This window comes from Salmo salar, chromosome 10 (genome assembly GCF_965601325.2).
Source record: "Salmo salar chromosome 10, fSalSal1, whole genome shotgun sequence".
NCBI lineage: Eukaryota > Metazoa > Chordata > Actinopteri > Salmoniformes > Salmonidae > Salmo > Salmo salar.
Window position 1 is genome coordinate 2,232,501 of NC_138300.1, and position 22,820 is coordinate 2,255,320.

General features: G+C 44.2%; 1 protein-coding gene across 1 annotated transcript in view; it reads right to left on the reverse strand.

Annotated features, from left to right (window-relative positions):
• The window catches only part of oca2 (oculocutaneous albinism II), a 306,618-nt gene that overhangs the window by 163,762 nt on the left and 120,036 nt on the right, over positions 1 to 22,820 (reverse strand). The window contains exon 15 of the mRNA XM_045687206.2: positions 845 to 977. Within this exon, the coding sequence (XP_045543162.1) occupies positions 845 to 977 (133 nt within the window). The remainder of the gene's footprint in view (positions 1 to 844; positions 978 to 22,820) is intronic.

Genomic DNA, 22,820 nt, shown 5'->3' on the forward strand with positions numbered 1-22,820 from the left:
GTGCCACGCTTTGCAGTGCCACGCCTTGCAGTGCCACGCCTTGCAGTGCCACGCCTTGCAGTGCCACGCTGCGATTCCTATGCCACCAGTTAAGTGGGTGGTTCCTCCCAGTGATGTCACAGAGCGACTTACAGAAATCCAACTGTACCTGCAAACGCGCATAAAATAAAGTTGTTGTTTTTCATTATTAATCATAATTATTTATAAAAAAATATCTGTCAGCTGTATTTTGTAGAGGTGGGACCCTGGAACCCCCCTTCCAAGATGAACCACGGAGCAAACATATGTGTCGTGGATGAATCAGAATAAGTTGGGTAACATAGATGATTTAAGATGTTTTAGTAGTATAATATGCTTACGTGATATACTTGTCATTAGAAAGTGTCCTTTGGACTCTGGTGTCTTTTTCAGTTGCACGTTTCCCTTAGCTGGGGCTCAGACACTTGGGTCCCAGACAGGGGAAGAGGTCAGGCTTGTTTTTACATGTCTCTGTTGCTATGCAGAATATCAGCGAGAGAGGAGGACAGAATGATTGATGAATTAGCCACCACATATGCTAGGCAGGAAGTTAGAAATTCTAGGGCATGCAGACAGTATCGTCAGCGGGGGAGAGAGAGTGTCGAGTTAAACGCACAGCGTTTGAATTTAGTTGCCAGTGACGGGCAGGACTCGCAAGAGGTGTTTTTGTAAATGTATTTGATCAAGCTACGTAGCCTAATAATGTTTTGATGTTTCTCCGTAATACTTTTCCATCTAGCAATTTTATGAAGTTGGCTTTAGCTAGCCAGCTACACACAAACACACAGTCTCAAACAATCACAATCACACACACACACAGACTCACCGACGATCTCGCTGGACTCCTTGTTGTATAGCTTCTTGTTCCAGTAGAGCAGGCGAAGGAAAGGGAAGGAGGTGAGGAGGACCACACAGATCCCCAGGAACATGTAGCCTGTGAAACTAGCAAAATCTATCCCCTGGAACAGACAGAGACAAACAGATGTTAGAATAGGCTACTTCATTATATTTATTAGAGCTACTTAACTCTATTTATTAGAGCTACTTCATTATATTTATTAGAGCTACTTAACTCTATTTATTAGAGCTAGGCTACTTCATTCTATTTATTAGAGCTACTTAACTCTATTTATTAGAGCTACTTCATTATATTTATTAGAGCTACTTAACTCTATTTATTAGAGCTAGGCTACTTCATTCTATTTATTAGAGCTACTTAACTCTATTTATTAGAGCTAGGCTACTTCATTCTATTTATTAGAGCTACTTCATTCTATTTATTAGAGCTAGGCTACTTCATTCTATTTATTAGATCTACTTAACTCTATTTATTAGAGCTAGGCTACTTCATTCTATTTATTAGAGCTACTTAACTCTATTTATTAGAGCTAGGCTACTTCATTACATTTATTAGAGCTACTTCATTCTATTTATTAGAGCTACTTAACTATATTTATTAGAGCTAGGCTACTTCATTCTATGTATTAGAGCTACTTCATTCTATGTATCAGAGCTACTTCATTCTATGTATTAGAGCTACTTCATTCTATGTATTAGAGCTACTTCATTCTATGTATTAGAGCTACTTCATTCTATGTATCAGAGCTACTTCATTCTATGTATCAGATCTACTTCATTCTATTTATTAGAGCTACTTCATTCTATTTATTAAAGCTACTTCATTCAACTTATTAGATCTACTTCATTCTATGTATCAGAGCTACTTCATTCTATGCATTAGAGCTACTTCATTCTATGTATTAGAGCTACTTCATTCTATGTATTAGAGCTTCTATGTATTAGAGCTACTTCATTCTATGTATTAGAGCTACTTCATTATATGTATTAGAGCAACTTTATATAATGTATTAGAGCTACTTCATTCTATGTATCAGAGCTACTTCATTCTATGTATCAGAGCTACTTCATTCTATGTATTAGAGCTACTTCATTCTATGTATTAGAGCTACTTCATTCTATGTATCAGAGCTACTTCATTCTATGTATTAGAGCTACTTCATTCTATCTATTAGAGCTACTTCATTCTATGTATTAGAGCTACTTCATTCTATTTATTAGAGCTACTTCATTCTATGTATTAGAGCTGCTTTATATAATGTATTAGATCTACTTCATTCTATTTATTAAAGTTACTTCATTCTATGTATTAGAGCTACTTTATATAACGTATTAGAACTACTTCATTCTATGTATCAGCGCTACTTCATTCTATGTATCAGAGCTACTTCATTCTATTTATTAGAGCTACTTCATTCTATGTATCAGAGCTACTTCATTCTATGTATCAGAGCTACTTCATTCTATGTATCAGAGCTACTTCATTCTATGTATCAGAGCTACTTCATTCTATGTATCAGAGCTACTTCATTCTATGTATCAGACCTACTTCATTCTATTTATTAGAGCTACTTCGTTCTATGTATTAGAGCTACTTCATTCTATGTATTAGAGCTACTTCATTCTATTTATTAGAGCTACTTCATATAATGTATTAGAGCTACTTCATTCTATGTATTAGAGCTACTTCATTCTATGTATTAGAGCTACTTCATTCTATGTATTAGAGCTACTTCATTCTATGTATTAGAGCTACTTTATTCTATGTATCATAGCTACTTCATTCTATGTATTGGAACTAGACTTCTTCATTCTACAGTTGAAGTCGGAAGTTTACATACACTTAGGTTGGAGTCATTAAACCACGTTTTTCAACCACTCCACAAATTTCTTGTTAACAAACTATAGTTTTGACAAGTCGGTTAGGACATCTACTTAGTGCATGACACAAGTAATGTTTCCAACTATTGTTTACAGACAGATTATTTCACTTATAATTCACAGTATCACAATTCCTGTAGGTCAGTAGTTTACATAAACTAAATTGATTGTGCCTTTAAACAGCTTGAAGAATTCCAGATAACTATGTCATGGCTTTAGAAGCTTCTGATAGGCTAATTGACATCATTTGAGTCAATTGGAGGTGTACCTGTGGATGTATTTCAATGATCACCTTCAAACTCAGTGCCTCTTTGCTTGACATCATGGGAAAATCTAAAGAAATGAGCCAAGACCTCAGAAAATAATTGTAGACCTCCACAAGTCTGGTTCATCCTTGGGAGCAATTTCCAAACGCCTGAAGGTACTACGTTCATCTGTACAAACAATAGTACGTAAGTATAAACACCATGAGACCACGCAGCCATCATACCGCTCAGGAAGGAGACGCGTTCTGTCTCCTAGAGATGAACGTACTTTGGTGCGAAAAATGCTAATCAATCCCAGAACAACAGCAAAGGACCTTGTGAAGATGCTGGAGGAAACAGGTACAAAAGTATCTATATCCACAGTAAAACGAGTCCTATATCAACATAACCTGAAAGGCCGCTCAGCAAAGAAGAAGCCACTGCTCCAAAACCGCCATAAAAAAGCCAGACTACGGTTTGCAACTGCACATGGGGACAAAGATTGTACTTTTTGGAGAAATGTCCTCTAGTCTGATGAAACAAAACAGAACTGTTTGGCCATAATGACAATTGTTATGTTTGGAGGAAAAAGGGGGAATCTTGCAAGCCGAAGAACACCATCCCAACCATGAAGCACGGGGGTTGCAGCATCATGTTGTGGGGGTGCTTTGCTGCAGGAGGGACTGGTGCACTTCACAAAATCGATGGCATCATGACGTAGGAAAATTATGTGGATATACTGAAGCAACATCTCAAGACATCAGTCAGGAAGTTAAAGCTTGGTCGCAAATGGGTCTTCCAAATGGACAATTAACCCAAGCATACTTCCAAAGTTGTGGCAAAATGGCTTAAGGACAACAAAGTCAAGGTATTGGAGTGGCCATCACAAAGCCCTGACCTCAATCCCATAGAAAATTTGTGGGCAGAACTGAAAAGGTGTGTGCGAGCAAGGAGGCCTACAAACCTGACTCAGTTACACCAGCTCTGTCAGGAGGAATGGGCCAAAATTCACCCAACTTATTGTGGGAAGCTTGTGGAAGGCTACCTGAAATGTTTGACCCAAGTTAAACAATTGAAAGGCAATGCTATCAAATACTAATTGAGTGTATGTAAACGTCTGACAAACTGGGAATGTGATGAAAGAAATAAAATCTGAAATAAATCATTCTCTCTACTAATATTTTGACATTTCACATTCTTAAAATAAAGTGGTGATCCTAACTGACCTAAGACAGGGAATTTGTCTTGGATTAAATGTCAGGAATTGTGAAAAATTGAGTTTAAATGTATTTGGCTAAGGAGTATCTAAACTTTCGACTTCAAGTATTCAGACCCTTTACTCAGTACTTTCTTGAAGTACCTTTGGCAGCGATTACAGCCTTGAGTCTTCTTGGGTATGATGCTACAAGCTTGGCACACCTGTATTTGGGGAGTTTGTCCCATTCTCCTCTGCAGATCCTCTCAAGATCTGTCAGGTTGGATGGGGAGCGTTGCTGCACAGCTATTTTCAGGTCTCTCCAGAGATGTTCGATAGGGTTCAAGTCCGGGCTCTGGCTGGGCCGCTCAAGGACATTCAGAGACTTGTCCACTAGCCACTCCTGCATTGTCTTGACTGTGTGCTTAGGTTCGTTGTCTTGTTGGAAGGTGTAACTTTGCCCCAGTCTGAGGTCCTGAGCGCTCTGGAGCAGGTTTTCATCAAGGATCTCTCTGTTCTTTACTCTGTTCATCTTTCCTTCGATCCTGGTTAGTCTCCCAGTCCCTGCCGCTGAAAAACATCCCCACTGAATGATGCTGCCATCACCATGCTTCACCTTAGGGATGGTGCCAGGTTTCCTCCAGACGTGACGCTTGGCATTCAGGCCAAAGAGTTCAATTCTTGATTTCTTCAAACGAGAGAATCTTGTCTCTCATGGTCTGAGAATCCTTTAGGTGCCTTTTGGTAAACTCCAAGTGGGCTGTCGTGTGCCTTTTACTGAGGACTGGCTTCGTCTGGCCACTCTACCATAAAATCCTGATTGGTGGAGTGCTGCAGAGATGGTTGTCCTTCTGGAGCTCTGTCAGAGTGACCATCGGGTTCTTGGTCACCTCCCTGACCAAGGCCCTTCTCCCCCGATTGCTCAGTTTGGCCGGGCGGCCAGGTCTAGGTAGAGTCTTAGTGGTTCCAATCTTCTTCCATTCAAGAATGATGGAGGCCACTGTGTTCTTTGGGACCTTTAATGCTGCAGACATTTTCTGGTACCCTTCCCAGATGTGTGCCTCGACACAATCCTGTCTCGGAGCACTACGGACAATTCCTTCGACCTCATGGCTTGGTTTTTGCTCTGATATGCACTGTCAACTGTGGGACCTTATAGGCAGGTGTGTGCCTTTCCAAATCATCTCAAGTCAATTGAATTTACCACAGGTGGACTCCAATCAAGTTGTAGAAACATCTCAAGGACGATCAACGGGAACAGGATGCACCTGAGCTCAATTTTGAGAGTCATAGCAAAGGGTCTGAATAAGTTATTTCTGTTTTTTTACTTTCAATACATTTGCAAATATTTCTAAAAAACCTGTTTTCGCACTGGTGTATCGTATGTAGGTTGATTACTTAAATTTTTTTTTAAATCCATTTTAGAATAAGGCAGTAACATAATAAAATGTGGAAAAGGTCAAGGGGTCTGAATACTTTCCGAATGCACTGTATATGGGGGATATAATCATCCCAGCTTTGACAACAATCTTGCCTTGCCTCAACCACCCTGATTGGTTGCTGTGAGGTCATGCGTCCCAAATGGCACCCTATTCTCTATATAGTGTACTGCTTCTGACCAGGCCCCATAGGGCTCTATATAAGGGACATGGGATCTGTATAGGGGATATGGGATCTATATAGGGGGTATGGGCTCTATGAAGGGGATATGGGCTCTATATAGGGGGTATGGGCTCTATATTGAGAGTATAGGCTCTATATGGGGGTATGGGCTCCATATAGGGGGTATAGGCTCTATATAGGGGGTATAGGCTCTATATAGGGGGTATAAGCTCTATATAGGGGTACGGGCTCTATATAGGGGGTATGGGCTCTATATAGGGGGTATAGGCACAATATAGGGGGCTTAGGCTCTATATAGGGGGTATGGGCTCTATATAGGGAGTATGGGCTCTGTATAGGGGTAAACGCTCTATATAGGGGGTATAAGCTCTATATAGGGGGTATAGGCTCTATATAGGGGGTATAGGCTCTATATAGGGGGTATAGGCTCTATATAGGGGGTATGGGCTCTATATAGGGGGTATGGGCTCTATATAGGGGGTATAGGCTCTATATAGGGGGTATAGGCTCTATATAGGGGGTATAGGCTCTATATAGGGGGTACGGGCTCTATATAGGGGGTACGGGCTCTATATAGGGGGTACGGGCTCTATATAGGTGGTACGGGCTCTATATAGGGGGTACGGGCTCTATATAGGGGGTATGGGCTCTATATAGGGGGTATGGGCTCTATATAGGGGATATGGACTCTGTATAGGGGATATAAGCTCTATATAGGGGGTATAGGCTCTATATAGGGGGTATAGGCTCTATATAGGGGGTATGGGCTCTATATAGGAGGTATAGGCTCTATATAGGGGGTATGGGCTCTATATAGGGGGTATGGGCTCTATATAGGGTATACAGGCTCTATATAGGGTATATGTCCTCTATATAGGGGGTATGGGCTCTATATAGGGGGTATAGGCTCTATGTAGGGGATATGGGTTCTATGTAGGGGATATGGACTCTATATAGGGAGTATGGTCTCTATATAGGGAGTATGGTCTCTAAATAGGGAGTATGGGCTCTATATAGGGGATATGGCCTCTATATAGGGGATATGGGCTCTATGTAGGAGATATGGGATCTGTATAGGGGGTATAGGCTCTATATAGGGGGTATAGGCGCTATATAGGGGGTACGGGCTCTATATAGGGGGTATAGGCTCTATTTTTATTTTTCTATTTCACCTTTATTTAACCAGGTAGGCCAGTTGAGAACAAGTTCACATTTACAACTGCGACCTGGCCAAGATAAAGCAAAGCAGTTCGACACATACAACAACACAGAGTTACACATGGAATAAACAAACATACAGTCAAAAATACAGTAGAAAAAGTCTATATACAGTGTGTGCAAATGAGGTAGGATAAGGCAGGTAAGGCAATAAATAGGCCATGGTGGCAAAGTAATTAAGATATAGCAATTAAAACACTGGAATGGTAGATGTGCAGAAGATGAATGTGCAAGTAGAGATACTGGGGTGCAAAGGAGCAAGATAAATTAATAAATACACTATGGGGATGAGGTAGTTGGGTAGGCTATTTACAGATGGGCTACGTACAGGCGCAGTGATCTGTGAGCTGCTCTGACAGCTGGTGCTTAAAGTTAGTGAGGGAGATAAGTGTTTCCAGTTTCAGTGATTTTTTCAGTTCGTTCCAGTCATTGGCAGCAGAGAACTGGAAGGAAAGGCTGCCAAAGGAGGAATTGGCTTTGGGGATGACCAGTGAGATATACCTCCTGGAGCGCGTGCTACGGGTGGGTGTTGCTATGGTGACCAGTGAGCTGAGATAAGGGGGGACTTTACCTAGCAAAGACTTGTAAAGTCTCCTTAAGAGTAGTGTTCTAATTCTGTGGTGTCCTAAAACACATGTTTAGTGTGTGTGTGTGTGTGTGTGTGTGTGTGTGTGTGTGTGTGTGTGTGTGTGTGTGTGTGTGTGTGTGTGTGTGTGTGTGTGCGTGCGTGCGTGCGTGCGTGCGTGCGTGCGTGCGTGCGTGCGTGCGTGCGTGCGTGCGTGCGTGGGTGGGTGGGTGCGTGTTTTAGGGTGATGCAGATAGCACCATGTAAATGAGAAGATCTCATTCTCTCAGCATTAGTTCACGCCCCACTTTACTGTCAGCAAGACGCTGCTAAACAAGTCACCCAACTAAAAAAAAACATACAAGTGCACAGTATAGAAAATAGGTGGCCGTTTGGGACGCATCCCTAGGTCTCAGTGGTCTAGTCTGTGCATGTCTTAAAGACATCAAGGTGCTGTTTGTCTGTCTACATTCAGCAGCCTAAAGTGTGATATGCTGCGATTGGTTACAGGCCAGCTAGAGCCCGGGGCGTGAGGCACTCTGATTGGTTTACAGGGTGTCTGGAAGCCCTATTGCGGTCCAGCAGCTGCTAATGCCAGAGCTGTTACCGCGGGTTACCAGCTACAGGAGATGTCACCCAATTACCAGGAAAATATGTGGATGCCACCTGTAGCGTACACACACACACACGCACGCACGCACGCACGCACACACACACACACACACACACACACACACACACACACACACACACACACACACACACACACACACACACACACACACACACACACACACACACACACACACACACACACACACACACACACACACACACACACGCACACACACGCGCGCATGCACATACACACTTGCACACACGGGCACACACACAGTGCCTTCTGAAAATGACTTTTCCCACATTTTGTTACGTTACAGCCATATTCTAAATTAAAAAATATATAAAAAATCCTCAGCAATCTACACACAATACCCCATACTGACAAAGCGGAAACAGGTTTATATAAATGTTTGCAAATGTATTAAAAATAAAAAACTGAAATACCTTATTTACATAAGTATTCAGACCCTATGCTATGAGACTCGAAATTGAGCTCAGGTGCATCCTGCTTTGTTACCTGGCTTCACATATCTATACCACTGCCTTGTTACCTGGCTTCACATATCTATACCACTGCCTTGTTACCTGGCTTCACATATCTATACCACTGCCTTGTTACCTGGCTTCACATATCTATACCACTGCCTTGTTACCTGGCTTCACATATCTCTACCACTGCCTTGTTACCTGGCTTCACATATCTATACCACTGCCTTGTTACCTGGCTTCACATATCTCTACCACTGCCTTGTTACCTGGCTTCACATATCTATACTACTGCATGTTACCTGGCTTCACATATCTATACCACTGACTTGTTACCTGGCTTCACATATCTATACCACTGCCTTGTTTCCTGGCTTCGCATATCTATACCACTGCCTTGTTCCCTAGCTTCGCATATCTATACCACTGCCTTGATACCTGGCTTCACATATCTATACTACTGCATGTTACCTGGCTTCACATATCTATACCACTGACTTGTTACCTGGCTTCACATATCTATACCACTGCCTTGTTTCCTGGCTTCGCATATCTATACCACTGCCTTGTTCCCTGGCTTCGCATATCTATACCACTGCCTTGATACCTGGCTTCACATATCTATACTACTGCATGTTACCTGGCTTCACATATCTATACCACTGCCTTGTTACCTGGCTTCACATATCTATACCACTGCCTTGTTACCAGGCTTCACATATCTATACCACTGCCTTGTTACCTGGCTTCACATATCTATACCACTGCCTTGATACCTGGCTTCACATATCTCTACTACTGCCTTGTTACCTAGCTTCACATATCTATACCACTGCCTTGTTACCTGGCTTCACATATCTCTAACACTGCCTTGTTACCTGGCTTCACATATCTCTACCACTGCCTTGTTAGCTGGCTTCACATATCTATACTACTGCATGTTTCCTGGCTTCACATATCTATACCAATGCCTTGTTACCTGGCTTCACAAATCAATACCACTGCCTTGTTACCTGGCTTCACATATCTATACCACTGCCTTGTTACCTGGCTTCACATATCTATACCACTGCCTTGATACCTGGCTTCACATATCTATACTACTGCATGTTACCTGGCTTCACATATTTATACCACTGCCTTGTTACCTGGCTTCACATATCGATACCACTGCCTTGTTCCCTGGCTTCACATATCTCTACCACTGCCTTGCTCCCTGGCTTCACATATCTCTACCACTGCCTTGTTACCTGGCTTCACATATCTCCACCACTGCCTTGTTACCTGGCTTCACATATCTCTACCACTGCATTGATACCTGGCTTCACATATCTCTACCACTGCCTTGTTACCTGGCTTCACATATCTCTACCACTGCCTTGTTACCTGGCTTCACATATCTATACCACTGCCTTGGTACCTGGCTTCACATATCTCTACCACTGCCTTGTTACCTGGCTTCACATATCTCTCCCACTGCCTTGTTACCTGGCTTCACATATCTCTACCACTGCCTTGTTACCTGGCTTCACATATCTCTACCACTGCCTTGTTACCTGGCTTCACATATCTCTACCACGGCCTTGATACCTGGCTTCACATATCTCTACCACTGCCTTGTTACCTGGCTTCACATATCTATACCACTGCCTTGTTACCTGGCTTCAAATATCTCTACCACTGCCTTGTTACCTGGCTTCACATATGTCTACCACTGCCTTGTTACCAGGCTTCACATATCTATACCACTGCATTCCTACCTGGCTTCACATATCTCTACCACTGCCTTGATACCTGGCTTCACATATCTCTACCACTGCCTTGTTACCTGGCTTCACATATCTCTACCACTGCCTTGTTACCTGGCTTCACATATCTATACCACTGCCTTGTTACCAGGCTTCACATATCTCTACCACTGCCTTGATACCTGGCTTCACATATCTCTACCACTGCCTTGTTACCTGGCTTCACATATCTCTACCACTGCCTTGTTACCTGGCTTCACATATCTCTACCACTGCCTTGTTGCCTGGCTTCACATATCTCTACCACTGCCTTGATACCTGGCTTCACATATCTCTACCACTGCCTTGTTACCTGGCTTCACATATCTCTACCACTGCCTTGTTACCTGGCTTCGCATATCTATACCACTGCCTTGTTCCCTGGCTTCGCATATCTATACCACTGCCTTGTTCCCTGGCTTCGCATATCTATACCACTGCCTTGTTCCCTGGCTTCGCATATCTATACCACTGCCTTGTTACCTGGCTTCGCATATCTATACCACTGCCTTGTTCCCTGGCTTCACATATCTATACCACTGCCTTTTTCCCTGGCTTCACATATCTATACCACTGCCTTGTTCCCTGGCTTCACATATCTCTACCACTGCTTTGTTACCTGGTTGTACATATCTATAGCACTGCCTTCTTACCTGGCTTCTCATATCTCTACCACTGACTTGTTACCTGGTTTCACATATCTCTACCACTGCCTTGTTAGCTGGCTTCGCATATCTATACCACTGCCTTGTTCCCTGGCTTCGCATATCTATACCACTGCTTTGTTCACTGGCTTCGCATATCTATACCACTGCCTTGTTACCTGGCTTCGCATATCTATACCACTGCCTTGTTACCTGGCTTCGCATATCTCTACCACTGCCTTGTTACCTGGCTTCGCATATCTCTACCACTGCCTTGTTACCTGGCTTCACATATCTATACCACTGCCTTGTAACCTGGTTTCACATATATATACCACTGCCTTGTCACCTGGCTTCACATATCTATACCACTGCCTTGTTACCTGGCTTCACATATCTCTACCACTGCCTTGTTACCTGGCTTCACATATGTCTACCACTGCCTTGTTACCAGGCTTCACATATCTATACCACTGCCTTCCTACCTGGCTTCACATATCTATACCACTGCCTTGTTACCTGGCTTCACATATCTATACCACTGCCTTGTTACCAGGCTTCACATATCTATACCACTGCCTTGTTACCTGGCTTCACATATCTATACCACTGCCTTGATACCTGGCTTCACATATCTATACTACTGCATGTGACCTGGCTTCACATATCTATACCACTGCCTTGTTACCTGGCTTCACATATCGATACCACTGCCTTGTTCCCTGGCTTCACATATCTCTACCACTGCCTTGCTCCCTGGCTTCACATATCTCTACCACTGCTTTGATACCTGGCTTCACATATCTCTACTACTGCCTTGTTACCTGGCTTCACATATCTCTACCACTGCCTTGTTACCTGGCTTCGCATATCTATACCACTGCCTTGTTCCCTGGCTTCGCATATCTATACCACTGCCTTGTTCCCTGGCTTCGCATATCTATACCACTGCCTTGTTCCCTGGCTTCGCATATCTATACCACTGCCTTGTTACCTGGCTTCACATATCTATACCACTGCCTTGATACCTGGCTTCACATATCTATACCACTGCCTTGTTCCCTGGCTTCGCATATCTATACCACTGCCTTGTTCCCTGGCTTCGCATATCTATACCACTGCCTTGTTACCTGGCTTCACATATCTATACCACTGCCTTGATACCTGGCTTCACATATCTATACCACTGCCTTGTTTCCTGGCTTCACAAATCAATACCACTGCCTTGTTACCTGGCTTCACATATCTATACCACTGCCTTTTTCCCTGGCTTCACATATCTCTACCACTGCCTTGTTACCTGGCTTCACATATCTCTACCACTGCCTTGTTACCTGGCTTCACATATCTATACCACTGCCTTGTTACCAGGCTTCACATATCTATACCACTGCCTTGTTACCTGGCTTCACATATCTATACCACTGCCTTGATACCTGGCTTCACATATCTATACTACTGCATGTTACCTGGCTTCACATATCTATACCACTGCCTTGTTACCTGGCTTCACATATCGATACCACTGCCTTGTTCCCTGGCTTCACATATCTCTACCACTGCCTTGCTCCCTGGCTTCACATATCTCTACCACTGCTTTGATACCTGGCTTCACATATCTCTACTACTGCCTTGTTACCTGGCTTCACATATCTCTACCACTGCCTTGTTACCTGGCTTCGCATATCTATACCACTGCCTTGTTCCCTGGCTTCGCATATCTATACCACTGCCTTGTTCCCTGGCTTCGCATATCTATACCACTGCCTTGTTCCCTGGCTTCGCATATCTATACCACTGCCTTGTTACCTGGCTTCGCATATCTATACCACTGCCTTGTTCCCTGGCTTCACATATCTATACCACTGCCTTTTTCCCTGGCTTCACATATCTATACCACTGCCTTGTTCCCTGGCTTCACATATCTCTACCACTGCTTTGTTACCTGGTTGTACATATCTATAGCACTGCCTTCTTACCTGGCTTCTCATATCTCTACCACTGACTTGTTACCTGGCTTCACATATCTATACCACTGCCTTGTTACCTGGTTTCACATATCTCTACCACTGCCTTGTTACCTGGCTTCGCATATCTATACCACTGCCTTGTTCCCTGGCTTCGCATATCTATACCACTGCTTTGTTCACTGGCTTCGCATATCTATACCACTGCCTTGTTACCTGGCTTCGCATATCTATACCACTGCCTTCCTACCTGGCTTCACATATCTATACCACTGCCTTCCTACCTGGCTTCACATATCTATACCACTGCCTTGTTACCTGGCTTCACATATATATACCACTGCCTTGTTACCTGGCTTCACATATATATACCACTGCCTTGTCACCTGGCTTCACATATCTCTACCACTGCCTTGCTCCCTGGCTTCACATATCTATACTACTGCATGTTACCTGGCTTCACATATTTATACCACTGCCTTGTTACCTGGCTTCACATATCGATACCACTGCCTTGTTCCCTGGCTTCACATATCTCTACCACTGCCTTGCTCCCTGGCTTCACATATCTCTACCACTGCCTTGTTACCTGGCTTCACATATCTCTACCACTGCCTTGTTACCTGGCTTCACATATCTCTACCACTGCCTTGATACCTGGCTTCACATATCTCTACCACTGCCTTGTTACCTGGCTTCACATATCTCTACCACTGCCTTGTTACCTGGCTTCACATATCTATACCACTGCCTTGGTACCTGGCTTCACATATCTCTACCACTGCCTTGTTACCTGGCTTCACATATCTATACCACTGCCTTGTTACCTGGCTTCACATATCTCTACCACTGCCTTGTTACCTGGCTTCACATATCTCTACCACTGCCTTGTTACCTGGCTTCACATATCTCTACCACGGCCTTGATACCTGGCTTCACATATCTCTACCACTGCCTTGTTACCTGGCTTCACATATCTATACCACTGCCTTGTTACCTGGCTTCAAATATCTCTACCACTGCCTTGTTACCTGGCTTCACATATGTCTACCACTGCCTTGTTACCAGGCTTCACATATCTATACCACTGCCTTCCTACCTGGCTTCACATATCTCTACCACTGCCTTGATACCTGGCTTCACATATCTCTACCACTGCCTTGTTACCTGTCTTCACATATCTCTACCACTGCCTTGTTACCTGGCTTCACATATCTATACCACTGCCTTGTTACCAGGCTTCACATATCTCTACCACTGCCTTGATACCTGGCTTCACATATCTCTACCACTGCCTTGTTACCTGGCTTCACATATCTCTACCACTGCCTTGTTACCTGGCTTCACATATCTCTACCACTGCCTTGTTACCTGGCTTCACATATCTCTACCACTGCCTTGATACCTGGCTTCACATATCTCTACCACTGCCTTGTTACCTGGCTTCACATATCTCTACCACTGCCTTGTTACCTGGCTTCACATATCTATACCACTGCCTTGTTACCAGGCTTCACATATCTATACCACTGCCTTGTTACCTGGCTTCACATATCTATACCACTGCCTTGATACCTGGCTTCACATATCTATACTACTGCATGTGACCTGGCTTCACATATCTATACCACTGCCTTGTTACCTGGCTTCACATATCGATACCACTGCCTTGTTCCCTGGCTTCACATATCTCTACCACTGCCTTGCTCCCTGGCTTCACATATCTCTACCACTGCCTTGTTCCCTGGCTTCGCATATCTATACCACTGCCTTGTTCCCTGGCTTCGCATATCTATACCACTGCCTTGTTCCCTGGCTTCGCATATCTATACCACTGCCTTGTTACCTGGCTTCACATATCTATACCACTGCCTTGATACCTGGCTTCACATATCTATACCACTGCCTTGTTCCCTGGCTTCGCATATCTATACCACTGCCTTGTTCCCTGGCTTCGCATATCTATACCACTGCCTTGTTACCTGGCTTCACATATCTATACCACTGCCTTGATACCTGGCTTCACATATCTATACCACTGCCTTGTTTCCTGGCTTCACAAATCAATACCACTGCCTTGTTACCTGGCTTCACATATCTATACCACTGCCTTTTTCCCTGGCTTCACATATCTATACCACTGCCTTGTTACCTGGCTTCACATATCTCTACCACTGCCTTGTTACCTGGCTTCACATATCTCTACCACTGCCTTGTTACCTGGCTTCACATATCTCTACCACTGCCTTGATACCTGGCTTCACATATCTCTACCACTGCCTTGTTACCTGGCTTCACATATCTCTACCACTGCCTTGTTACCTGGCTTCACATATCTATACCACTGCCTTGTTACCAGGCTTCACATATCTCTACCACTGCCTTGTTACCTGGCTTCACATATCTATACCACTGCCTTGTTACCAGGCTTCACATATCTATACCACTGCCTTGTTACCTGGCTTCACATATCTATACCACTGCCTTGATACCTGGCTTCACATATCTATACTACTGCATGTTACCTGGCTTCACATATCTATACCACTGCCTTGTTACCTGGCTTCACATATCGATACCACTGCCTTGTTCCCTGGCTTCACATATCTCTACCACTGCCTTGCTCCCTGGCTTCACATATCTCTACCACTGCTTTGATACCTGGCTTCACATATCTCTACTACTGCCTTGTTACCTGGCTTCACATATCTCTACCACTGCCTTGTTACCTGGCTTCGCATATCTATACCACTGCCTTGTTCCCTGGCTTCGCATATCTATACCACTGCCTTGTTCCCTGGCTTCGCATATCTATACCACTGCCTTGTTCCCTGGCTTCGCATATCTATACCACTGCCTTGTTACCTGGCTTCGCATATCTATACCACTGCCTTGTTCCCTGGCTTCACATATCTATACCACTGCCTTTTTCCCTGGCTTCACATATCTATACCACTGCCTTGTTCCCTGGCTTCACATATCTCTACCACTGCTTTGTTACCTGGTTGTACATATCTATAGCACTGCCTTCTTACCTGGCTTCTCATATCTCTACCACTGACTTGTTACCTGGCTTCACATATCTATACCACTGCCTTGTTACCTGGTTTCACATATCTCTACCACTGCCTTGTTACCTGGCTTCGCATATCTATACCACTGCCTTGTTCCCTGGCTTCGCATATCTATACCACTGCTTTGTTCACTGGCTTCGCATATCTATACCCCTGCCTTGTTACCTGGCTTCGCATATCTATACCACTGCCTTGTTACCTGGCTTCGCATATCTCTACCACTGCCTTGTTACCTGGCTTCGCATATCTCTACCACTGCCTTGTTACCTGGCTTCACATATCTATACCACTGCCTTGTAACCTGGCTTCACATATATATACCACTGCCTTGTCACCTGGCTTCACATATCTATACCACTGCCTTGTTACCTGGCTTCACATATCTCTACCACTGCCTTGTTACCTGGCTTCACATATGTCTACCACTGCCTTGTTACCAGGCTTCACATATCTATACCACTGCCTTCCTACCTGGCTTCACATATCTATACCACTGCCTTGTTACCTGGCTTCACATATATATACCACTGCCTTGTTACCTGGCTTCACATATATATACCACTGCCTTGTTACCTGGCTTCACATATATATACCACTGCCTTGTCACCTGGCTTCACATATCTCTACCACTACCTTGCTCCATGGCTTCACATATCTCTACCACTGCTTTGATACCTGGCTTCACATATCTCTACTACTGCCTTGTTACCTGGCTTCACATATCTATACCACTGCCTTGTTACCTGGCTTCACATATCTCTACCACTGCCTTGTTACCTGGCTTCACATATCTATACTACTGCATGTTACCTGGCTTCACATATCTCTACCACTGCCTTGTTACCTGGCTTCACATATCTCTACCACTGCCTTGTTACCTGGCTTCACATATCTCTAACACTGCCTTGATACCTGGCTTCACATATCTCTACCACTGCCTTGTTACCTGGCTTCACATATCTATACCACTGCCTTGTTACCTGGCTTCAAATATCTCTACCACTGCCTTGTTACCTGGCTTCACATATGTCTACCACTGCCTTGTTACCAGGCTTCACATATCTATACCACTGCCTTCCTACCTGGCTTCACATATCTCTACCACTGCCTTGATACCTGGCTTCACATATCTCTACCATGCCTTGTTACCTGGCTTCACATATCTCTACCACTGCCTTGTTACCTGGCTTCACATATCTATACCACTGCCTTGTTACCAGGCTTCACATATATATACCACTGCCTTGTTACCTGGCTTCACATATCTATACCACTGCCTTGATACCTGGCTTCACATATCTATACCACTGCCTAGTTACCTGGCTTCACATATCTATACCACTGCCTTGTTACCTGGGTTCACATATCTCTACCACTGCCTTCTTACCTGGCTTCACATATCTATACCACTGCCTTGTTACCAGGCTTCACATATCTATACCACTGCCTTGTTACCTGGCTTCACATATCTATACCACTGCCTTGATACCTGGCTTCACATATCTATACCACTGCCTTGTTTCCTGGCTTCACAAATCAATACCACTGCCTTGTTACCTGGCTTCACATATCTATACCACTGCCTTTTTTCCCTGGCTTCACATATCTATACCACTGCCTTGATCCCTGGCTTCACATATCTCTACCACTGCTTTGTTACCTGGTTGTACATATCTATAGCACTGCCTTCTTACCTGGCTTCACATATCTCTACCACTGACTTGTTACCTGGCTTCACATATCTATACCACTGCCTTGTTACCTGGTTTCACATATCTCTACCACTGCCTTGTTACCTGGCTTCGCATATCTATACCACTGCCTTGTTCCCTGGCTTAGCATATCTATACCACTGCCTTGTTACCTGGCTTCGCATATCTATACCACTGCCTTGTTACCTGGCTTCGCATATCTCTACCACTGCCTTGTTACCTGGCTTCGCATATCTCTACCACTGCCTTGTTACCTGGCTTCACATATCTATACCACTGCCTTGTTACCTGGCTTCACATATATATACCACTGCCTTGTCACCTGGCTTCACATATCTATACCACTGCCTTGTTACCTGGCTTCACATATCTCTACCACTGCCTTGTTACCTGGCTTCACATATCTATACCACTGCCTTGTTACCTGGCTTCACATATCTCTACCACTGCCTTGTTACCTGGCTTCACATATCTCTACCACTGCCTTGTTACCTGGCTTCACATATCTCTACCACTGCCTTGTTACCTGGCTTCACATATCTCTACCACTGCCTTGATACCTGGCTTCACATATCTCTACCACTGCCTTGTTACCTGGCTTCACATATCTCTACCACTGCCTTGTTACCTGGCTTCACATATCTATACCACTGCCTTGTTACCAGGCTTCACATATCTATACCACTGCCTTGTTACCTGGCTTCACATATCTCTACTACTGCCTTGTTACCTGGCTTCACATATCTATACCACTGCCTTGTTACCTGGCTTCACATATCTCTACCACTGCCTTGTTACCTGGCTTCACATATCTATACCACTGCCTTGTTACCAGGCTTCACATATCTATACCACTGCCTTGTTACCTGGCTTCACATATCTATACCACTGACTTGATACCTGGCTTCACATATCTCTACTACTGCCTTGTTACCTGGCTTCACATATCTCTACCACTGCCTTGTTACCTGGCTTCGCATATCTATACCACTGCCTTGTTCCCTGGCTTCGCATATCTATACCACTGCTTTGATCACTGGCTTCGCATATCTATACCACTGCCTTGTTACCTGGCTTCGCATATCTATACCACTGCCTTGTTACCTGGCTTCGCATATCTCTACCACTGCCTTGTTACCTGGCTTCGCATATCTCTACCACTGCCTTGTTACCTGGCTTCACATATCTATACCACTGCCTTGTAACCTGGCTTCACATATATATACCACTGCCTTGTCACCTGGCTTCACATATCTATACCACTGCCTTGTTACCTGGCTTCACATATCTCTACCACTGCCTTGTTACCTGGCTTCACATATGTCTACCACTGCCTTGTTACCAGGCTTCACATATCTATACCACTGCCTTCCTACCTGGCTTCACATATCTATACCACTGCCTTGTTACCTGGCTTCACATATATATACCACTGCCTTGTTACCTGGCTTCACATATATATACCACTGCCTTGTCACCTGGCTTCACATATCTCTACCACTGCCTTGCTCCCTGGCTTCACATATCTCTACCACTGCTTTGATACCTGGCTTCACATATCTCTACTACTGCCTTGTTACCTGGCTTCACATATCTATACCACTGCCTTGTTACCTGGCTTCACATATCTCTACCACTGCCTTGTTACCGGGCTTCACATATCTATACTACTGCATGTTACCTGGCTTCACATATCTCTACCACTGCCTTGTTACCTGGCTCCACATATCTCTACCACTGCCTTGTTACCTGGCTTCACATATCTCTAACACTGCCTTGATACCTGGCTTCACATATCTCTACCACTGCCTTGTTACCTGGCTTCACATATCTATACCACTGCCTTGTTACCTGGCTTCAAATATCTCTACCACTGCCTTGTTACCTGGCTTCACATATGTCTACCACTGCCTTGTTACCAGGCTTCACATATCTATACCACTGCCTTCCTACCTGGCTTCACATATCTCTACCACTGCCTTGATACCTGGCTTCACATATCTCTACCATGCCTTGTTACCTGGCTTCACATATCTCTACCACTGCCTTGTTACCCGGCTTCACATATCTATACCACTGCCTTGTTACCAGGCTTCACATATCTATACCACTGCCTTGTTACCTGGCTTCACATATCTATACCACTGCCTTGATACCTGGCTTCACATATCTATACCACTGCCTAGTTACCTGGCTTCACATATCTATACCACTGCCTTGTTACCTGGGTTCACATATCTCTACCACTGCCTTCTTACCTGGCTTCACATATCTATACCACTGCCTTGTTACCAGGCTTCACATATCTATACCACTGCCTTGTTACCTGGCTTCACATATCTATACCACTGCCTTGATACCTGGCTTCACATATCTATACCACTGCCTTGTTTCCTGGCTTCACAAATCAATACCACTGCCTTGTTACCTGGCTTCACATATCTATACCACTGCCTTTTTTCCCTGGCTTCACATATCTATACCACTGCCTTGTTCCCTGGCTTCACATATCTCTACCACTGCTTTGTTACCTGGTTGTACATATCTATAGCACTGCCTTCTTACCTGGCTTCACATATCTCTACCACTGACTTGTTACCTGGCTTCACATATCTATACCACTGCCTTGTTACCTGGTTTCACATATCTCTACCACTGCCTTGTTACCTGGCTTCGCATATCTATACCACTGCCTTGTTCCCTGGCTTAGCATATCTATACCACTGCCTTGTTACCTGGCTTCGCATATCTATACCACTGCCTTGTTACCTGGCTTCGCATATCTCTACCACTGCCTTGTTACCTGGCTTCGCATATCTCTACCACTGCCTTGTTACCTGGCTTCACATATCTATACCACTGCCTTGTTACCTGGCTTCACATATATATACCACTGCCTTGTCACCTGGCTTCACATATCTATACCACTGCCTTGTTACCTGGCTTCACATATCTCTACCACTGCCTTGTTACCTGGCTTCACATATCTATACCACTGCCTTGTTACCTGGCTTCACATATCTCTACCACTGCCTTGTTACCTGGCTTCACATATCTCTACCACTGCCTTGTTACCTGGCTTCACATATCTCTACCACTGCCTTGTTACCTGGCTTCACATATCTCTACCACTGCCTTGATACCTGGCTTCACATATCTCTACCACTGCCTTGTTACCTGGCTTCACATATCTCTACCACTGCCTTGTTACCTGGCTTCACATATCTATACCACTGCCTTGTTACCAGGCTTCACATATCTATACCACTGCCTTGTTACCTGGCTTCACATATCTCTACTACTGCCTTGTTACCTGGCTTCACATATCTATACCACTGCCTTGTTACCTGGCTTCACATATCTCTACCACTGCCTTGTTACCTGGCTTCACATATCTATACCACTGCCTTGTTACCAGGCTTCACATAACTATACCACTGCCTTGTTACCTGGCTTCACATATCTATACCACTGACTTGATACCTGGCTTCACATATCTCTACTACTGCCTTGTTACCTGGCTTCACATATCTCTACCACTGCCTTGTTACCTGGCATCACATATCTCTAACACTGCCTTGTTACCTGGCTTCACATATCTATACTACTGCATGTTACCTGGCTTCACATATCTATACCACTGCCTTGTTGCCTGTCTTCACATATCGATACCACTGCCTTGTTCCTTGGCTTCACATATCTCTACCACTGCCTTGCTCCCTGGCTTCACATATCTATACCACTGCCTTGATACCTGGCTTCACATATCTCTACTACTGCCTTGTTACCTGGCTTCACATATCTATACCACTGCCTTGTTACCTGGCTTCACATATCTCTACCACTGCCTTGATACCTGGCTTCACATATCTCTACCACTGCCTTGTTACCTGGCTTCACATATCTCTACCACTGCCTTGTTACCTGGCTTCACATATCTATACCACTGCCTTGTTACCGGGCTTCACATATCTATACCACTGCCTTGTTACCTGGCTTCACATATCTATACCACTGCCTTGATACCTGGCTTCACATATCTATACCACTGCCTTGTTACCTGGCTTCACATATCTCTAACACTGCCTTGTTACCTGGCTTCACATATCTCTACCACTGCCTTGTTACCTGGCTTCACATATCTATACTACTGCATGTTACCTGGCTTCACATATCTCTACCACTGCCTTGATACCTGGCTTCACATATCGATACCACTGCCTTGTTCCCTGGCTTCACATATCTCTACCACTGCCTTGCTCCCTGGCTTCACATATCTCTACCACTGCTTTGTTACCTGGTTGTACATATCTATAGCACTGCCTTCGTACCTGGCTTCACATATCTCTACCACTGCCTTGTTACCTGGCTTCACATATCTATACCACTGCCTTGTTACCTGGTTTCACATATCTCTACCACTGCCTTGTTACCTGGCTTCACATATCACTACCACTGCCTTGTTCCCTGGCTTCGCATATCTATACCACTGCCTTGTTCCCTGGCTTCGCATATCTATACCACTGCCTTGTTACCTGGCTTCGCATATCTCTACCATTGCCTTGTTACCTGGCTTCACATATCTCTACCACTGCCTTGTTACCTGGCTTCACATATCTCTACCACTGCCTTGTTACCTGGCTTCACATATCTATACCACTGCCTTGTTACCAGGCTTCACATATCTATACCACTGCCTTGTTACCTGGCTTCACATATCTATACCACTGCCTTGATACCTGGCTTCACATATCTCTACTACTGCCTTGTTACCTGGCTTCACATATCTCTACCACTGCCTTGTTACCTGGCATCACATATCTCTAACACTGCCTTGTTACCTGGCTTCACATATCTATACTACTGCATGTTACCTGGCTTCACATATCTATACCACTGCCTTGTTACCTGTCTTCACATATCGAT